Source organism: Protopterus annectens, chromosome 10.part0 (genome assembly GCF_019279795.1).
Source record: "Protopterus annectens isolate FY-2018-M chromosome 10.part0, PAN1.0, whole genome shotgun sequence".
NCBI classification, from domain to species: Eukaryota; Metazoa; Chordata; order Ceratodontiformes; family Protopteridae; genus Protopterus; species Protopterus annectens.
In genome coordinates this window covers 1173179793-1173195172 of record NC_056744.1, presented here as the reverse complement: position 1 = coordinate 1173195172, position 15380 = coordinate 1173179793, and the positions used below count along the sequence as shown (strand labels likewise).

The 15380-nt window shown below is 37.2% G+C and overlaps 1 protein-coding gene across 1 annotated transcript in view; it reads left to right on the top strand.

Annotated features, from left to right (window-relative positions):
- The window catches only part of NPHS2 (NPHS2 stomatin family member, podocin), a 269098-nt gene that overhangs the window by 124099 nt on the left and 129619 nt on the right, over positions 1–15380 (top strand). The window contains exon 7 of the mRNA XM_044086847.1: positions 11189–11392. Coding sequence (XP_043942782.1) covers positions 11189–11392 — 204 coding nt within the window. The remainder of the gene's footprint in view (positions 1–11188; positions 11393–15380) is intronic.

Genomic DNA, 15380 nt, shown 5'->3' with positions numbered 1-15380 from the left:
TTATTATGTGGCCCCCGATATGGTCTCTATGAAGGCTTTGTTTTTTATTTTTCATTCTGTTCATCTTTCAGTAAACTCGATCTGAGGTAACTAGGAGAGGAGCATTGTGGGTAAGGGTTAAGCTCAAGAGTTTTTGGCTTTCGCGAGCTGTAGTAACATCTGAGTCCATTCCAAGGCTCGGAACTGAACCCTATGTCGAGGATAAATGAAAATGGACAACACAGATGGAACGTTATGTTGAGTAGATAACTTTTTTTTTCCTTTTTAGTTTTACAGGTGCTGAGGATATCATTATTCTGTTGTATAGTATATATAAAGTGCTATATATCTCTGATGTATAAATCCTAGCATTTAGCTTAAGAGGAGGGATATGCAGTGTGTCTTTTTAAGTATCCTATAGGGCTGCAGTGCGTGCAGGATGTCACATGATGCTGTTACCTGGGCGATTTCTGTCATGTCATTAAAGTGAACACTTGCATACATACTGACTCCTGAATGCTTTTTTGCTTCCATCAAACTGTATGGTGTGTGGTTATGAACAGAATATAAACACACCCATCTGTTGTTCTGTTAATTTTAGCTGGGCAAGAAGAGGTTCAAATCTTGTTGTGCCAATAGTTAGTAGTCTGAGGAAAACTGAATTATAGTTGCCTAAATAATCAGCCAGGACCAAAAACTCAGTATATGTAAAATGTGCTAAAATTCTTTACTGAGGGACCTAAGAATGATTATACAAGATGTAGAGACAAGAGAACCATTGATTTTTGCATCATAGGTTGAAGTGTCAGTGTATGGTGATCGCGAACCAGTGAGGGTAAGAAATTAACTTTTTTCCACTGTAGTGTGATCTTGGAGTTGGTGTATTCAATTTACGGGGGGGGGGGCAGAGCCCCCCACATAGGGGGTGCAGGGGAGCTTGCCCCCCCATGCAGTAATGTAGTAGAAAGTGTGTTTGTTAGTTAGGTGTTGTTATAGGTGGAGGGGATGTTATTTACATGTGCGTTGTAGTTTTCAATGTTATGAAGCACACTTTCAATGTTCTGGGTTTTCATTGTTTTGTGTTTTCAGTGTTTTGGGATTTCAATGTTTTGGTCTCAACGTTATGAATTTCAATGTTATGAAATTTCAATGTTTTGAAATAGATCCGTCATGGGGCACCATGTCACACACCTGCAGAAGTGAGTAATAACACCCTCACTAATGCCCACTGAATACATAATCCTGTGGTGGAATATTTTGCACATGTAGTTGGAATTAAGGCCTTAATATGAAATAAAAAAAAAAAACACCTGGCCTTGGATGGGAAATGACTCCAGTATCTGCTGCATGTTATCACCCTAGGAGGAATGAATGGGCTATACTGAGCAGGTGGAGAGAAGGGAGCCCAGTGATCACCAAGGCAGGGAGCAAAATGAACAAAAAAAAAAAGTTTTGATAAAAATGAAACTTACTTTTCTAACTTAGCAGATGGCTAGAACAAAACAAGGCAACACATGCTCATCAGTAGGTTCTCTGATAGAATATGTCTGAAAAACTCAAACGGTCTCGTAATGCTGGTGGGAGGAATGAACAAGATTTTCACAACATGAACACAGCCACAGAACTAGACAGACAAATGAGGGACAGACAAATGAAGGACCGACCGATGGCATCCAGTACCCCTTGGATCCCACAGACAAACATGAGAGAACACTGGTATCCTACCCAGCCACAATACAACTCACAGGGCTCATATCACCAAATCCCAGTACGCATGAACAAGAATTATCATCACAGCAATTACAGCTGCAGCCAGAGATACAGCCCACCGAAGTTCCAGAGAGAAGAAGCAAGCTACCATCTGAACACAAGGAGGAAGGACCAGAACAACTGGAGGAGGAAGCAGTGGACAGATGCAAGAGAGTTGAGGTACTTGGGGAACAACAACTTCTACTCATCAGGGCCATGAGCCTGTAGATGGAATTAGTCCCCAGGATCTGGAATCATTTGAAAGTGGTGCAGCGGTAGCATTGTTGCCTCACAGCAAGAGGTTCTCCCGTTCGATTCTTGGCTGGAGCGCCTTCTGTGTGGAGTCTGCATGTCCTCCCCTCAGTCGAGTGGTGTTCAAAAGACATGCGTAGAATGGGTGTGCCTTCGCTGAAGGTTGGACGTCGAGCTGGCACCCGTAAAAAATCTACTGCCAATCATTAGCAGACCGGAGTTCCGCTGTGGCGACACCTAACCGGGAAAAGCCGAAAGAAGAACATCTGGAATCATTCGAAGAAACCACTGACAGCACTTAAAGAAAAAGTGCTTAACACAGGACTTACATTCAAACCTCAGGGAAGGAGCAACGAGACACAGACCCTTAATGATTTAAAAATGTATGTGAGGAAGTTGAATTTGAAACTTGTAGTTCATGAGAAAAATAGCATGGAGGAAGATAAACCCATCGAAGAAAAAGAGAGATCAAAAAACTGCTCAAGGCTTGGAAAATACGAAACCACGGACTAGCGTAACTTCCACTTTATTCAACGCTTTCATAAAAAACTTCTTCAGAACCAAAAGGAATGTTACATCAAGCATTCATTTAAATACTGCACACAATTAAAATCAATTAATCAATTACATAGTGTAAAAACATAATTAAAGAGCCCTTTACAAAAAGCAAACTCTTCATTCATTATTATGCACTATAGAATAGGCATAATTGAGTACATTACAATAACAAACATTATAAAACATATGCTTCACGATCTTTTAAGAAACATTTAATATTGATGGCTTCATTTAACCCAGGAAAATGATCCGCCTGTAGTTTAATTTGCTATCTAGCCTCTCTTTGAGCCAAAAAATTCCTGTAATCACCCCCCCTTATGTCAGGTTCACAGTGTTCCAAAATAGAAAACAAAATTTTTTTAAAACCAATACATTCAACACTATGTTTATAAAATATTTGTTTTTTGTCCTTTTTTCTAATATTACACATATGCTTCTTCATTCTAACATTTAATTTTCTAGTAGTCATACCAATATAAAATGATGAGCATTTGTCACACACTGCAATATAAACAACTCCTTTTGTTTTGCAACAAAAACTACCAGGGACCACTATGGTATTAAGTATGTGAGGAAGCTGAATGTAGGGACCTTCTAAAATAAACCTACAGACGGAACAGTCATGACACTTGTGCATACCCCTTTTGATATGCCCCTTCTTAATGCTACATGTGCTTCTATCTCTCCCCTTTTCAAATGCTCCTTTCAGACTATGTTCATTCCTATAAACAAACTTCGGTTTCCCCTTAATGGCTGCCATTAAATCAGCATTTCCTTTGAGGATCTTCCAATTATTGTTTATAATATTACGTATACCTATATTGTCAACACTCATATTCATACTGAAACATAAAATTTCAGTATACTTTCCAGTTTCCTTAACTTGGAGTGTTGGCCTATTTTTCAAAAATGGGTGGATACAAGGTTGCACGTTGCTTAGAGATGTCATCAGCTGCTTCCCTTAACAAACTCTCACTGTACCCCCCCTCTCCAAAAACAATTGTATGATGAATTCAAGCACATTAATAAATGTCTCATCAACACTCGTCATCCTGCTAGCTCGTATGAATTGGCTTTTAGGTATATTATTCAGTATGAATTTCGGATGTTGACTAGTTGCATGTAAATAATTATTCTTGAAAGTTTCTTTACGAAAAATACTGCTAGTAAAGTTTTCTCCAATGCATTCCATGTCAAAGTTACATCCAAAAAGTTAATGGAATTTCCGTAACATCCCACAACAAACTTCAAGAAGTCAGAAACCTCATTCAACTTATTACAAAATAACTGCATTTCTCGAACCCCTCCATATAAAATAAAAATTAAGTCATCTATAAATCTTTTGTAATAAATGACCTTGAATTCAGTTTTCAAGGAGTTCAAGATGGTGTGTTCCCACCACCCTATAACTAAGTTGGCAAAAACTGGGGCTGCTGGGCACCCCATCGCAACTCCTTGAACTTGCTTGTAAAATCTATGATTAAAAATAAAAAAATCATTTTCTAAAATAACTTCCATAGAATCACAATAAAAACTGACTTCTCCAGTAGATATATTACTACATTGTTGTAAAAACGCTCTCATTGCTTCTATCCCCTTGTCATGGGGTATGGACGTGTACAAAGACACTACATCTAGAGTAAACATAATGTGCTGTGTTGGACTGAATAAATGAGCTTCATTCACAAAACGAATACTATCTAAAAAATCCCAAGAGTCCCTCAAATATGACTTCATTTTACAAACAATAGGACTAAGCATTGCGTCAATAATTTTTGACATACCCACTGTGACATAATTCGGGGCAGAAATAATAGGTCTGAAGGGAGGGTCCGTTGCTTTTGTGACTCTTAGGAATGCCAAACATCACTCCTATTCTAGGATGTTCTACTTCACAAAAATTGTACATTGCAGAATCCATATTACTGCACATCAAATTTTCATACAAAAAGCTGTTAACATATCTGAAACTTTTCTCTATGTCCTTTGTCGAAACAATATTATATTCATTCACATTACTGAGCATATTTTCCATTTTATTAATATAATCATTTTGATTCATCAAGACAGTGAGCCCTCCCTTATCACTTTTCATTATTCTGAGGTCTCTAGAAGTCACTAACTCTTTCATAGCTTTTCTCATGTTGACATTCAAGTTATTAAAATAATATTGACTCTTGTTATTGAGCAAAGCTCTAATCTCATTCTCACATGTTGTTTCAAACACCTGAATAGTATGAATTAAAGCTGGATTAAAGTTAGAAGGTTTAAAAAACATGCTGTTGTTTTTTCTCACATCTTTCAAAATATATCTTAAATTTAACTTCCTAGTAAATTTCTTTAAATCAATGATCGTTTCAACTACATCAGCTCGCCTAGTGGGAATGAAATTTAAACCTAACTTTAACAGTTGAACATGAAATTTGTTTAAAATACAGTCAGATAAATTTAAAATGTCCTTTTCAAACTTACCCTCACCTACTCGTTGTCTGTGGATGATTCGGACATTAATCTTGCCTTCTTTCTGGTCATCTTCTGCTGCTTGCAAGTTCTTTGCTCTTTCTCTGAACTTAAAAAAACACCCTGTTTGATAGCAGTGTCACTGTTTTCTTTATCAAAAGTTTTAGGTGCTTTTTGATTTTTGTTGGCCAGCTGCTTTGTCGACTTTTTGATTTTTGTTGCCATCGAAGAAAAAATTAAAAGACCCAGCAGTTTTCCCCCACTGCATTCTACACTTGCAGACTTTGAGACAAATGTGAGCTCAACATAAAAAAGGCTCTCAAAAAAATGCCAAAATGTTAGTTTTATAATATTTCACAGGATGAGATATTAGCATTTAAGAATTTGAGCAATGACAGAACTAGATGTGTTTTGAAGGCTGACAAGGGAAAGGGCATACCTGTTACAGATACTGACAGTTATACAATGAAAACAGAGAACATGCTGAGGACACTTGAGTTTTATTCTAAACATTCCTTTGAAGAGATTAAAACTGCATATAAGGAATGGAAAGATAAGCTAACCTCAGTGCTTAATGAAGAACTTATTAGTGAAAACGTTTTGAATATTTAAACACTCCTCACCCTAAATTACCTTGTTTTTTCAGGATTTCTACCCCCCCCCCCTAAGAATAGGAAAGAGCCACCTTTCAGACCTCTTATTGCAAGTGGAGGTTCCATATCAGAGGCCACAGCCATATACTTAGATTTTATTCTTCAGCCTCTTGCTGAAAAGAACTCATGTTTTATTTTAGATTCACTTGATTTTTTAAGAAAAATAAAAGAGGTGCATATGAATGAACAAAGCATTTTGGTAACTATTGATGCTGAAGCCCTTTACACATGTACTTATAACCAGCAAAAGGCACCAGTAGAAGGGTAATACCACAAAACCGGTTTAAAAGGCTTTAATGCATAAAGAATGAAGTACACAACACACATAACTGTTATTAATTGCATCATCATTTATACTGAAAGGCAATCCCAAACCACCAATAAGATAATTTCCTATCCAAACCACTCCACCAATCTAAAGCAGCCATTAAAATCACTTTCCTTAAATGTACAAATGTATAATAAAACACCTAAAGAATACTTAACATAGAAAAATTATAATATAATTCAAATATATGAATTAAAATGTGAGAAAACACATAAATATCATAAAAACATTTCTTAAACACATATAATGTGTGTAAAAATAATAAAAAAATAAATACTAAATCCATGGAAAACCTTTTACACTTCAAAGTTGTGTTATAGTTTCATCTAGAGGACAACGTTTAACAACACAAAACAAACAAAATAAACCAAGACAATTACTAGTTAGGCATATGGAGAATCACTGTATCACTTCATGGTAGGTATTTTTAAAGTCTAGCTGCTCTAAGTTTTAAAACTTGAGCTAAAGAAACAGCATCATTTAACCCGGGTGGTCTATTGGAATCTAAAATAATTAGCCAATATAGTTCCCTGTACTCGATTCTTGTCTCCCACATACCACCTCTTAAATCTTTGGGTATTTCTTCTAAAATAAAAAAAATAAATAAAATCTAGCCAGGGCACATTTTAAAGTGTGTTTATACAAAACATTCCTTTGGTTTTTATTCTGAATTACATTTATATGTTCATATATTCTCCTCCTTAACTTTCTCTCAGTTTTCCCAATATAGAATGCTTTACAAATGACACAAGTTACAATATAGACCACCCCACTATTATCACAAGTGTTGTACGTTTTACCTACAATTATTCTATCTCTTGGTTCAAAGTAGAAACTTTCTGCATTACTAATATACGGGCATTGTGGGCACATACCACATTTAAATGTGTCCTTCCTCTTTCTTCCATGTTTGTTGTTACCACTATTGATGTGTTCTAATAAATCTTTAATACTCCTACCTTTTCTAAAAGTAAATTTCAAAAGTTGGTCGAAATTTAACTTAAGGTCTGATATACTGGCAAATTTTGCCCATTCTCTTTTCATTATATCCATAATAGTACCAGAGTCACCATTATAATCAGTAACGAAGGTACACTCATACCCTTCCTCCTTCTCTTTCCTATTAAAAAGGGGATCTAAACCACCTTCAACATTTCTTGGAGGGGCGTTCTTTTACCCTTGAAACTGGGGCAGATTTGTCCTTTCTGTTCCTCCAAATTCACAATAGACATTACAAATTAAATCTTTAGGGTACCCTGGTCAATAAAAATATTCTTTAAAACTTCACATTCCCTGAGAAATTCGTTCTCATCTGAGGTCATCCTGCTAATTATCACAAATTGTACCTTAACTATACGTTTCTTTTGGTGAAAGTGGTGTGCACTGATGTAGTAGAGAATTAAATTGGAGTATGTTTTCTTCTGATAAACCTAAAATCTATACAAACCACTGTCTTTGTATATACTAACATCCAAATAATTCACTTTGCTATGCCCAATCTCGTAGGTAAAACTTAAAAATTCAGTAGATTCAGTAATATATTGAAAGAATTCCAAAAATTTTTTCAACGTCTCAGTCCAAAAAATACAACTGTTGTCTAGAAAATGTTTATACAAAACCCAACAATTTTGTTATTGGCTATTAATACGAAATTTGTCTTCCCAGATAGACAAAATCAAATTTGTGTAAACCGGGGCACATCTTGCTTCCGTAGCTACACCATTAATTTGCTGAAAAAAGTCACCTTGGAAGTTAATACAATTATTTTTTAAAACCAAGTCAATTAGTTGTAAACATAAATTAACATTTGATGTTAAAAACTCCACCTTCCTCAAAGCTTCCTTGAACCACTCTAACCCTTGTTCATGGGGTATAGCACCAAATAGATCAACAATGTCTATTGTACTAGAGATAATGTCTTCACTAAGCAGGTTCTGTCTCATATTCCTAAGGAAATCTCATGAATCTTTCAGAAATGTACTTCCACTCATTGCTAGCATTTTGAGCTTTACATCCAGAAATCTAGCTAAAGGGGCTGTCACTGAGCCTTCGGCTGCTACAATTGGATGCAAGGGTGGGTTATTTATGTCTTTATGCACCTTCGCTATTCCAAAAATAGAGGGAACTCTAAACTAACCTTATTAGTCCATTCATTCCCCTGTATGGCCAGGGTTTGGATCAATGGGAGCAATGCCCAGCATTTCCACCAGGCATCACTAAAGTACAAGCCAGAGCCAATGCTCTCCCTTACGATGGTTGAACTGGCAGTGTTTGTTCAAGCCCATCCTGTTCTGCTAGGTCTTACAGGTGCCCAAGCACTGACCCAATTACCACTCTTTCTACTTTCTACAACTTCCTTATTTTTATAAAAGAGAGAGAGAGACACACACACACACACACACACACACACACACACACACACACACATTACCCTACCAAACAAATCTGAAGACATGGAAAATAAAATCCATGAATCACAGAAAACATCAGACGACTAATGAAAATTGCATGTCCCATCTGGAAGGTAGATCTCTGTAATCTAGACAAATACAATGAATACCATAGATATAAAAACAAATTAGACTTGCCACAAATAATGTCAAAAACAAGTACTGTAGATCTGTTTAAAACCCTGCTCTGAGTCACCCCAATAAATTTCGGAAAGCTTAAAAAATCTTGTGTCTACTAGACTCTTTCCTAAGTCAACTAAATGACTTGATTTATTTCCCACACTTCTTACAGAACTTAGAGATAACATCATTAATTCTGCTTTACAAATAAGCCCTTTATTTTTCAACCCCCATCAAATTACAGCCTCCCTCCCTCCTCTCATTCCACAAAATCTTCAGTACCCACCATTTCATTTTAAGGTCTTTTGTAGAACAGATGTACAGAAACACCTAGAAGACACTGCTTCTACCAACAATTCTTCTGTACCATCCATCCAGACATTCTCAAACTAGGTAGTGAAATACTTAAAACACATGCATTTCTTTTTACCCTAAGACTCCTGCCTGACATCTTTAAACATGCGCCAGTTAGACTCTGTTTAAAACTACAAATTCCATCATCAGCTAATAACTTTCAAACCATTGCTAACCTATGCTGACTCACTAAAATTCTTGAAATGATCATTTGCATTCAAATACTGCACTATACTTCAAAGAACAATATTATGAACAATAGTATGGATTTTGACTGAATTACGGTACCACTAAACCTATTTTCAATTTTTCAGATTAAATCTGCTCTAATATGGAGCAAGATAAATTTGCTTTGGCCATTTTCCTTTATCTTAGCAAGGCCTTTAATATACCTAATCCCTCCCTCCTTTACAAACATAGTGAGGCTGGTTTCTCCTCATATGTCTTACAGTATTTTAAAAGCTATGTCCTGACTTTGACCTTCACCCTTGGACCAAATCATACTTATATCTTAGGAACATCTTGCAAAGGTGTTTCTCAGGAGGTTATGCTTGGTCTTATCTTCTCTTCTTGTTTATAGGTTCATAGGTAGGTACTAGGCTATCTGCCCGAGGGCATTTATAAGCCTAGCCAGAGTGTGTCAGCTTTCACCGCCCCATTATTATTCACTAATGATTTGCCCTAGGACATTCCATACACTAAGGCAACATTGTCCTCACTAAGGATAATAAAAATCCAAGCCTACTGAAAAAACAAACAAACTTCAGTATGATTTTATCTCCATCTGGGCTGGCTCGACAATAATAAATTCACTGTCAATTCAAAGAAAAGTTCAGTAATGCTGTTTGGTACTCACCAGAAATTACTGTGCTGAAAAAGTATCACTATTACTAACCCTGTATATACCCCTCTTCCTTTTGTAAAGGAGGAAAATTATCTAGGCTTCTTTTTTGATCAGCACCTCTCTTTCCTTAGACACCAAATAAATAAGGTATTGGTTTGACTACAACAATCTTACAGATTGTCCCAATCATTTGCTCTGGAAACCAGATGCTCTATTGTTATAAGTTTATTGCTTCCCAGACTTGAATATGCATTGCCTTTCATAGCCCTGTTGCTGTTCAAATAACATCGCTCTGCTGTGGTCTTCTGAAAACGAAATAGTTAGCTTCATTCACCTTTCCTGCAAAATTAAACACCACTGTATTACCCTAGATAGAAATATCTGGCTACCAGTGGCTGACAGGGCCTCACTACTCCTAATCACTGTCACCACCAAACTTCTCCATTTCAGCTACTGTCATCCTCTTCTAGACAAACTGTCTATAAAATCCTGCCTACTCCCTTCAGAACCCAAAACCTTCATCTGAATAGGCCACTATTCACTCTTTTCACTTGGGAATGATCCTACTCAAAATATTTTCTTCCTATTCGGACTCAGTATCTGAAGACATTAAACAGACTAGTAATTTTGCATCATTAAAGAACTATCTACATTCCCATCTGCCCCCCCCCCCCACATAAACAAATAGCTATGAACCTATGAACTCAAACCATAAGCTCAGAATCTGGACAAAGACAACTAATTGGGTTATTAATTTCCCAGAGACTGGCACTTCTCTGGAACAAGCTCCCAATTCACATGACACAGAGCTCCTCCCTGTCCCTCTTCAAATGCAGCCTTGATCAATGGATGGATGACTGCAAATTCACTCCGGGGATACCGCTCATATCCCCATGGACAGAGGCAATCAGTATTAAGTACTATAGACTCTTATGTCTGTGAACTTTGCTCACCTAATCACAGATAATTAGGGCAACTCAGGATAAAATGTGGCTAGGTTACTAAGAGCTCTAGGCCCATTAGTCTAGCAACCTCCTATGAACCTAGAGTTTAATAAATGTAATTGCTTCAGTGACTCATGTTAACATACATTCCACAATGAATGGCGGTTTTGCTTCTAATACTTTTTCTTCTACACTTGTAATTATTTTTGTTCCAATCAAGGTGCCTTGTTATGCTTCCATTATACAATGGGACATTATTAAGTTTTACATTATGTTTATGGCTAGCTCACAATTATGCAACTGATATATCCTATCTATATGCCTATATGATGTGTGTCTTTCTGTCAGACTCTGTATTTGTCTACCAGACCTGAGTCATGGCTGAAAAGGATCCTTATCTGGTTAACAAATGTTAAAATAAATAAATAAATCTCAAATCCTAACACAGATAGGATATTTGCTTTAGGAATTCTGCTGACCTTTTGTTCCCTCTATAGGTCGTGACAAAAGACATGTCCATCTTGGAGATTGATGCAGTTTGCTATTATCGAATAGAAAATGCATCTCTCAGCCTCACAGCTGTTTCTGACATTGCCAATGCAGTTAAGCTTCTCACACAAACTATCATGAAGCGCATTCTTGCACACCGAACATTTATGGAAGTACTGCTGGAGAGAAAAGACATTGCTGATGAAATAAAGGTAACAGATTTCCATTTCTTTTGCACAACAAATGGTTACTCTTGGCTTGTCTCATCTTCTAATTCTAGCATAGAAAGGTGTTGCCCTGTATATGGAGATAAGCATACTGCTCATTACTGTTACCGTTCAACCCAATGCCTCTGATTAAAGAACAGTCTAGATAAGGGCGTAATAAAAAGGTCTATTTTGGTAATGGATCTTCTAATCTTCACTATGTTTACTGAGTATTGCAGAGTAAAGTCCTTATTCAGTACCAGATTTTGAAAGACATCTAGAATCTCATACCATTTGAATCGATGCACACATTACTGGAATCAGACATACTTGGAATGAAAAGTTTTCCACTTTTAGTCTAAAGTAAATCACAAAGGTAACATGTTTCTGTTACTCATGGTGAGAAGTGATTAAAAACTGCACGTTAAATTAGTGTCCTAAATCCATATCTATAGTGGGACCATTTTCAATAATGGTAAATTGTTTAGAATGGATGACAGCAACATCATGCAAAAGGACACCAAACTAGGAATTAAATGACTAGCTTTTATTAATTTTACCTTTTTTTGCATTTCTTTCTGTACGTTTTTTCAGCAAAGGTACATTATTATAATTGTCAACAGATTGTGTCAATGCCTCACTGCCTTATGGATGAAGTAACTAAAGAACCTTGAGTAAAAAAAAAAAAAAGATTAGATTGCTGTTTAAGGTAGCAAGTCACACTGCATGATGTGGTGGCTGTAACTGAAAATGTGTTATGCTGGTTCCAAACTTACAGACATACGTATATAAAAATATATATGTATATAAATATATATATATATATATATATATATATATATATATATATGTGTATGTGCGTATGTATGTATTAACCTCAGTTTACCTTGTTTCTAATACCTCTACATAATGCTTATTTTGACAGGAGAAGAGTTTAAGTTTATCCAATTATGGCTCAATCTGTCCCCATATTAGTTTATTTAGTTATGTGTGTATGTACAGTGTATTTATTTATGTGTTAATGGGGTTAAGTGGATTGACCTAAAATTAACAGTTTTCACCAATAACCAGTATATTCTAGTATCCAACTCTCCCACCCCCATAATTTAAATAATGCCTTGAACAAGTCTTTGTCTGTTATAACATCATGTTAAATTAAGTGTCAAGCTAACAGGATGTAACAGTTTAGCTAACAGAATTTGAGATGATACATTTGTTACTTAGGACCCAAAGCCGTTGATATGTCTGAACTCCTGGCCACCTTAAGTCTTACACAAATCAACTCTGAAGCCACTAGACCAACCAAACACTCAATCCAATAGTCACACCTTTCTTGGTCTTGTGATAATTAATAATCCTACAATCATATCTAACCTCACCATATATGCACCCTCCTTCAGTGCTCACTGTCTCCTAACTTTGTCATTGTATAACCCAACATTAAATTATAAACTTAAACTTATAATCTTCAGACCTGAACCATTCAGAATATCACTAGTCTTAAAAACACCTTATCACCCTTGTTTGGATCTCACACACTTGCCATAAAATACCTCAGTGAAGCAACTGCGAACCTTACAGCACTTTCAAAACAAATTCTTTCCCTACTCATACAACTAGGCTACTTTGATCTCATAAACGTTACTGGGTATGTAAAGAACTCAAATACCTCCTCAAATTATATGATGAAGCATGGCAAAATTAGGAAAAGAAATGTATCCATTCCCTGTAACGTGAAGATACATAGCAAGGCTGATCCACAAGAAGGTATATATTGAATGAAGTTAACTTAACATAGTAGCTGAGGCGAACCCTAGGCTGTATTCACTAACTTTTTGTATTATACTGTGCAGATGCTTTGCTTACATCTAAGTAAAAAAACATCACCAGTACAAACGCTATATGGATACTTATAAATGCTTTACCGCAAAATAATGAACAACTGCACAGATACTCTTAAGATCTCATAGGTAGGTTTCAGTATGTTTTGACCCCTTTTTTAAATGTATAACCCGTTTTACATTATAGTTACAGCATTGTTTTTTATAAACATTGTAAACATTTTACATAGCAGATTTCTCATAATCTCTGAGTATACATGAGCTTCAAATGTATTACATATACAGACAAATCATTTCAGACAGCAGAATTAAAAAAAAACATTGTACTACCATAGGTACAGTAGCATTGAGACATATTACCAGAAATGTTTATACTTGGAGAATTTTTCCTTTTTATTGTAGTACCAGCTGATCCCATAAACTTCATTTTAACACTGGCATTTTACTAGTCTTTTCCATGTCACTTCCCAACTTGTATTGTGTGATGTCCTGTATAATATTCACCATTTTAGTCAGGGCTGGGGAAGCATGAGTTTTGTCCCTGCTAAGACTAAACTAATTAATGTCTTTCTAGATTTGTCCCACTTCCATTCTAGTGTCCACCCCAATAAGACTTGGATCTTAGATTCAGATCTGGGTTCATAGGTTCATAGGTTGATACTAGGCATTTACAAGCCTAGCCAGAGTGTGTTTGGCTTTCGCCACCCTTTTAAATGAGTTTACTATACCCTTTTAAGGTTAGTTTACTGTGCCTCTGTCTAGCAGTGAGGCAGAGGTAATCCCCGGGGTAAACCTATGATCACCCATCCACTCATCAAGATTCCTTTTGAAAAGAAGCAGTGATTGGCTCTGTCTGACATGGACTGGGATTCTATTCCAGAGTGATGGGAGCCTCTGGGTTATAAATTTGTCCCTCCAGCATGTTCTATTAATTTCTGTGCTGAGGTTTAAGTCCCTCGAGCACGTAGCTCTAAGGGATTTGGATTTTCTGAGGTGGAGCATGTCCATTAAATCTGGGTTTGACATGGCTTTATACGTCAGGCAAAGGTCACCTGTGAGTAGGCGGTATGCAACTGAGTACAGCTGGAGTTTCTTTAAATGGGCAGCATAGGTCATTTGTTTGAGTCCCATGATCCTCTTGGTGAGGTACTTTTGGAGTCTTTCCAGTTGCTGCAGGTGTCGGGTTAGGTACATCCCAAATGGGGCATTATATTCTATTATGGGCCTGATGAGTGATGAGTAGAGGGGCACAATGACCTCTCTTGATCTAGATGTAAACCCTTTTGTGATAAGGTGGGCTATATAGAAGGTCTTTCTGACCACTTTGGCGACGTGATTGTCAAAGGAAAGATTGCTATCCACTTGGGTCCCCAAGTCCCTAATTACTTCTTCCATGCTTAATGGATTACCACCTATGTGGTAATTTGTGGGCACTTTGTTTTTCCCAAAGGGGATGACTATGCACATTTTGGTATTCAGCTTCAGGCCATGGCTCTGGCACCAGTTATCCATCTCTGTGAGGCCCTTTTGTAGGATGTCTGTGTCAGTTGGTGAGTCGATTATGGCACCCAGTTTGCAGTCGTCTGCGAACTTGGTCAGCCATAGTCCTCCCGTGTTAGCCTGTACCTCAGAGAAATATATACCGAACAAGAGAGGTCCCAGGACTGAACCTTGTGGGACGCCACTAGTAACTGGTTTAGAGTCTGACATGGCTCCCAAAATTCTGACCATGTGGGTTCTATCCTTGAGCCAGTTTGCAACCCATCTTATGACATAGGGGTTGATGTTTAAGCTGGAGAGCTTATTTATGATGCCCGAGTGGGGTATTGTGTCGAAGGCTTTTGCGAGGTCCAGGTAAGCTGTATGTACCACCTTCCCTTCATCTATGGCCTTGGTGACTGTTACAAAGAAGTCAACCAGGTTCAGGAGGCAGGATCTGCCCTTAACAAAGCCAAACTGGGTAGGATCCAGTGTCTGCAGGTCCCCAATGTCTTTGTTTATGAGCTCCATGATGATCCGCTCCATAGCTTTGCAAACCAGGCTAGTCAAACTTATGGGGCGGTAGTTTCCAGGGTCTGTTGAGGCACTGCCTTTGTGGAGTGGGACCACTGTAGCTGTATGCCATTCCTTGGGTACATATCCTGTACTAAGGC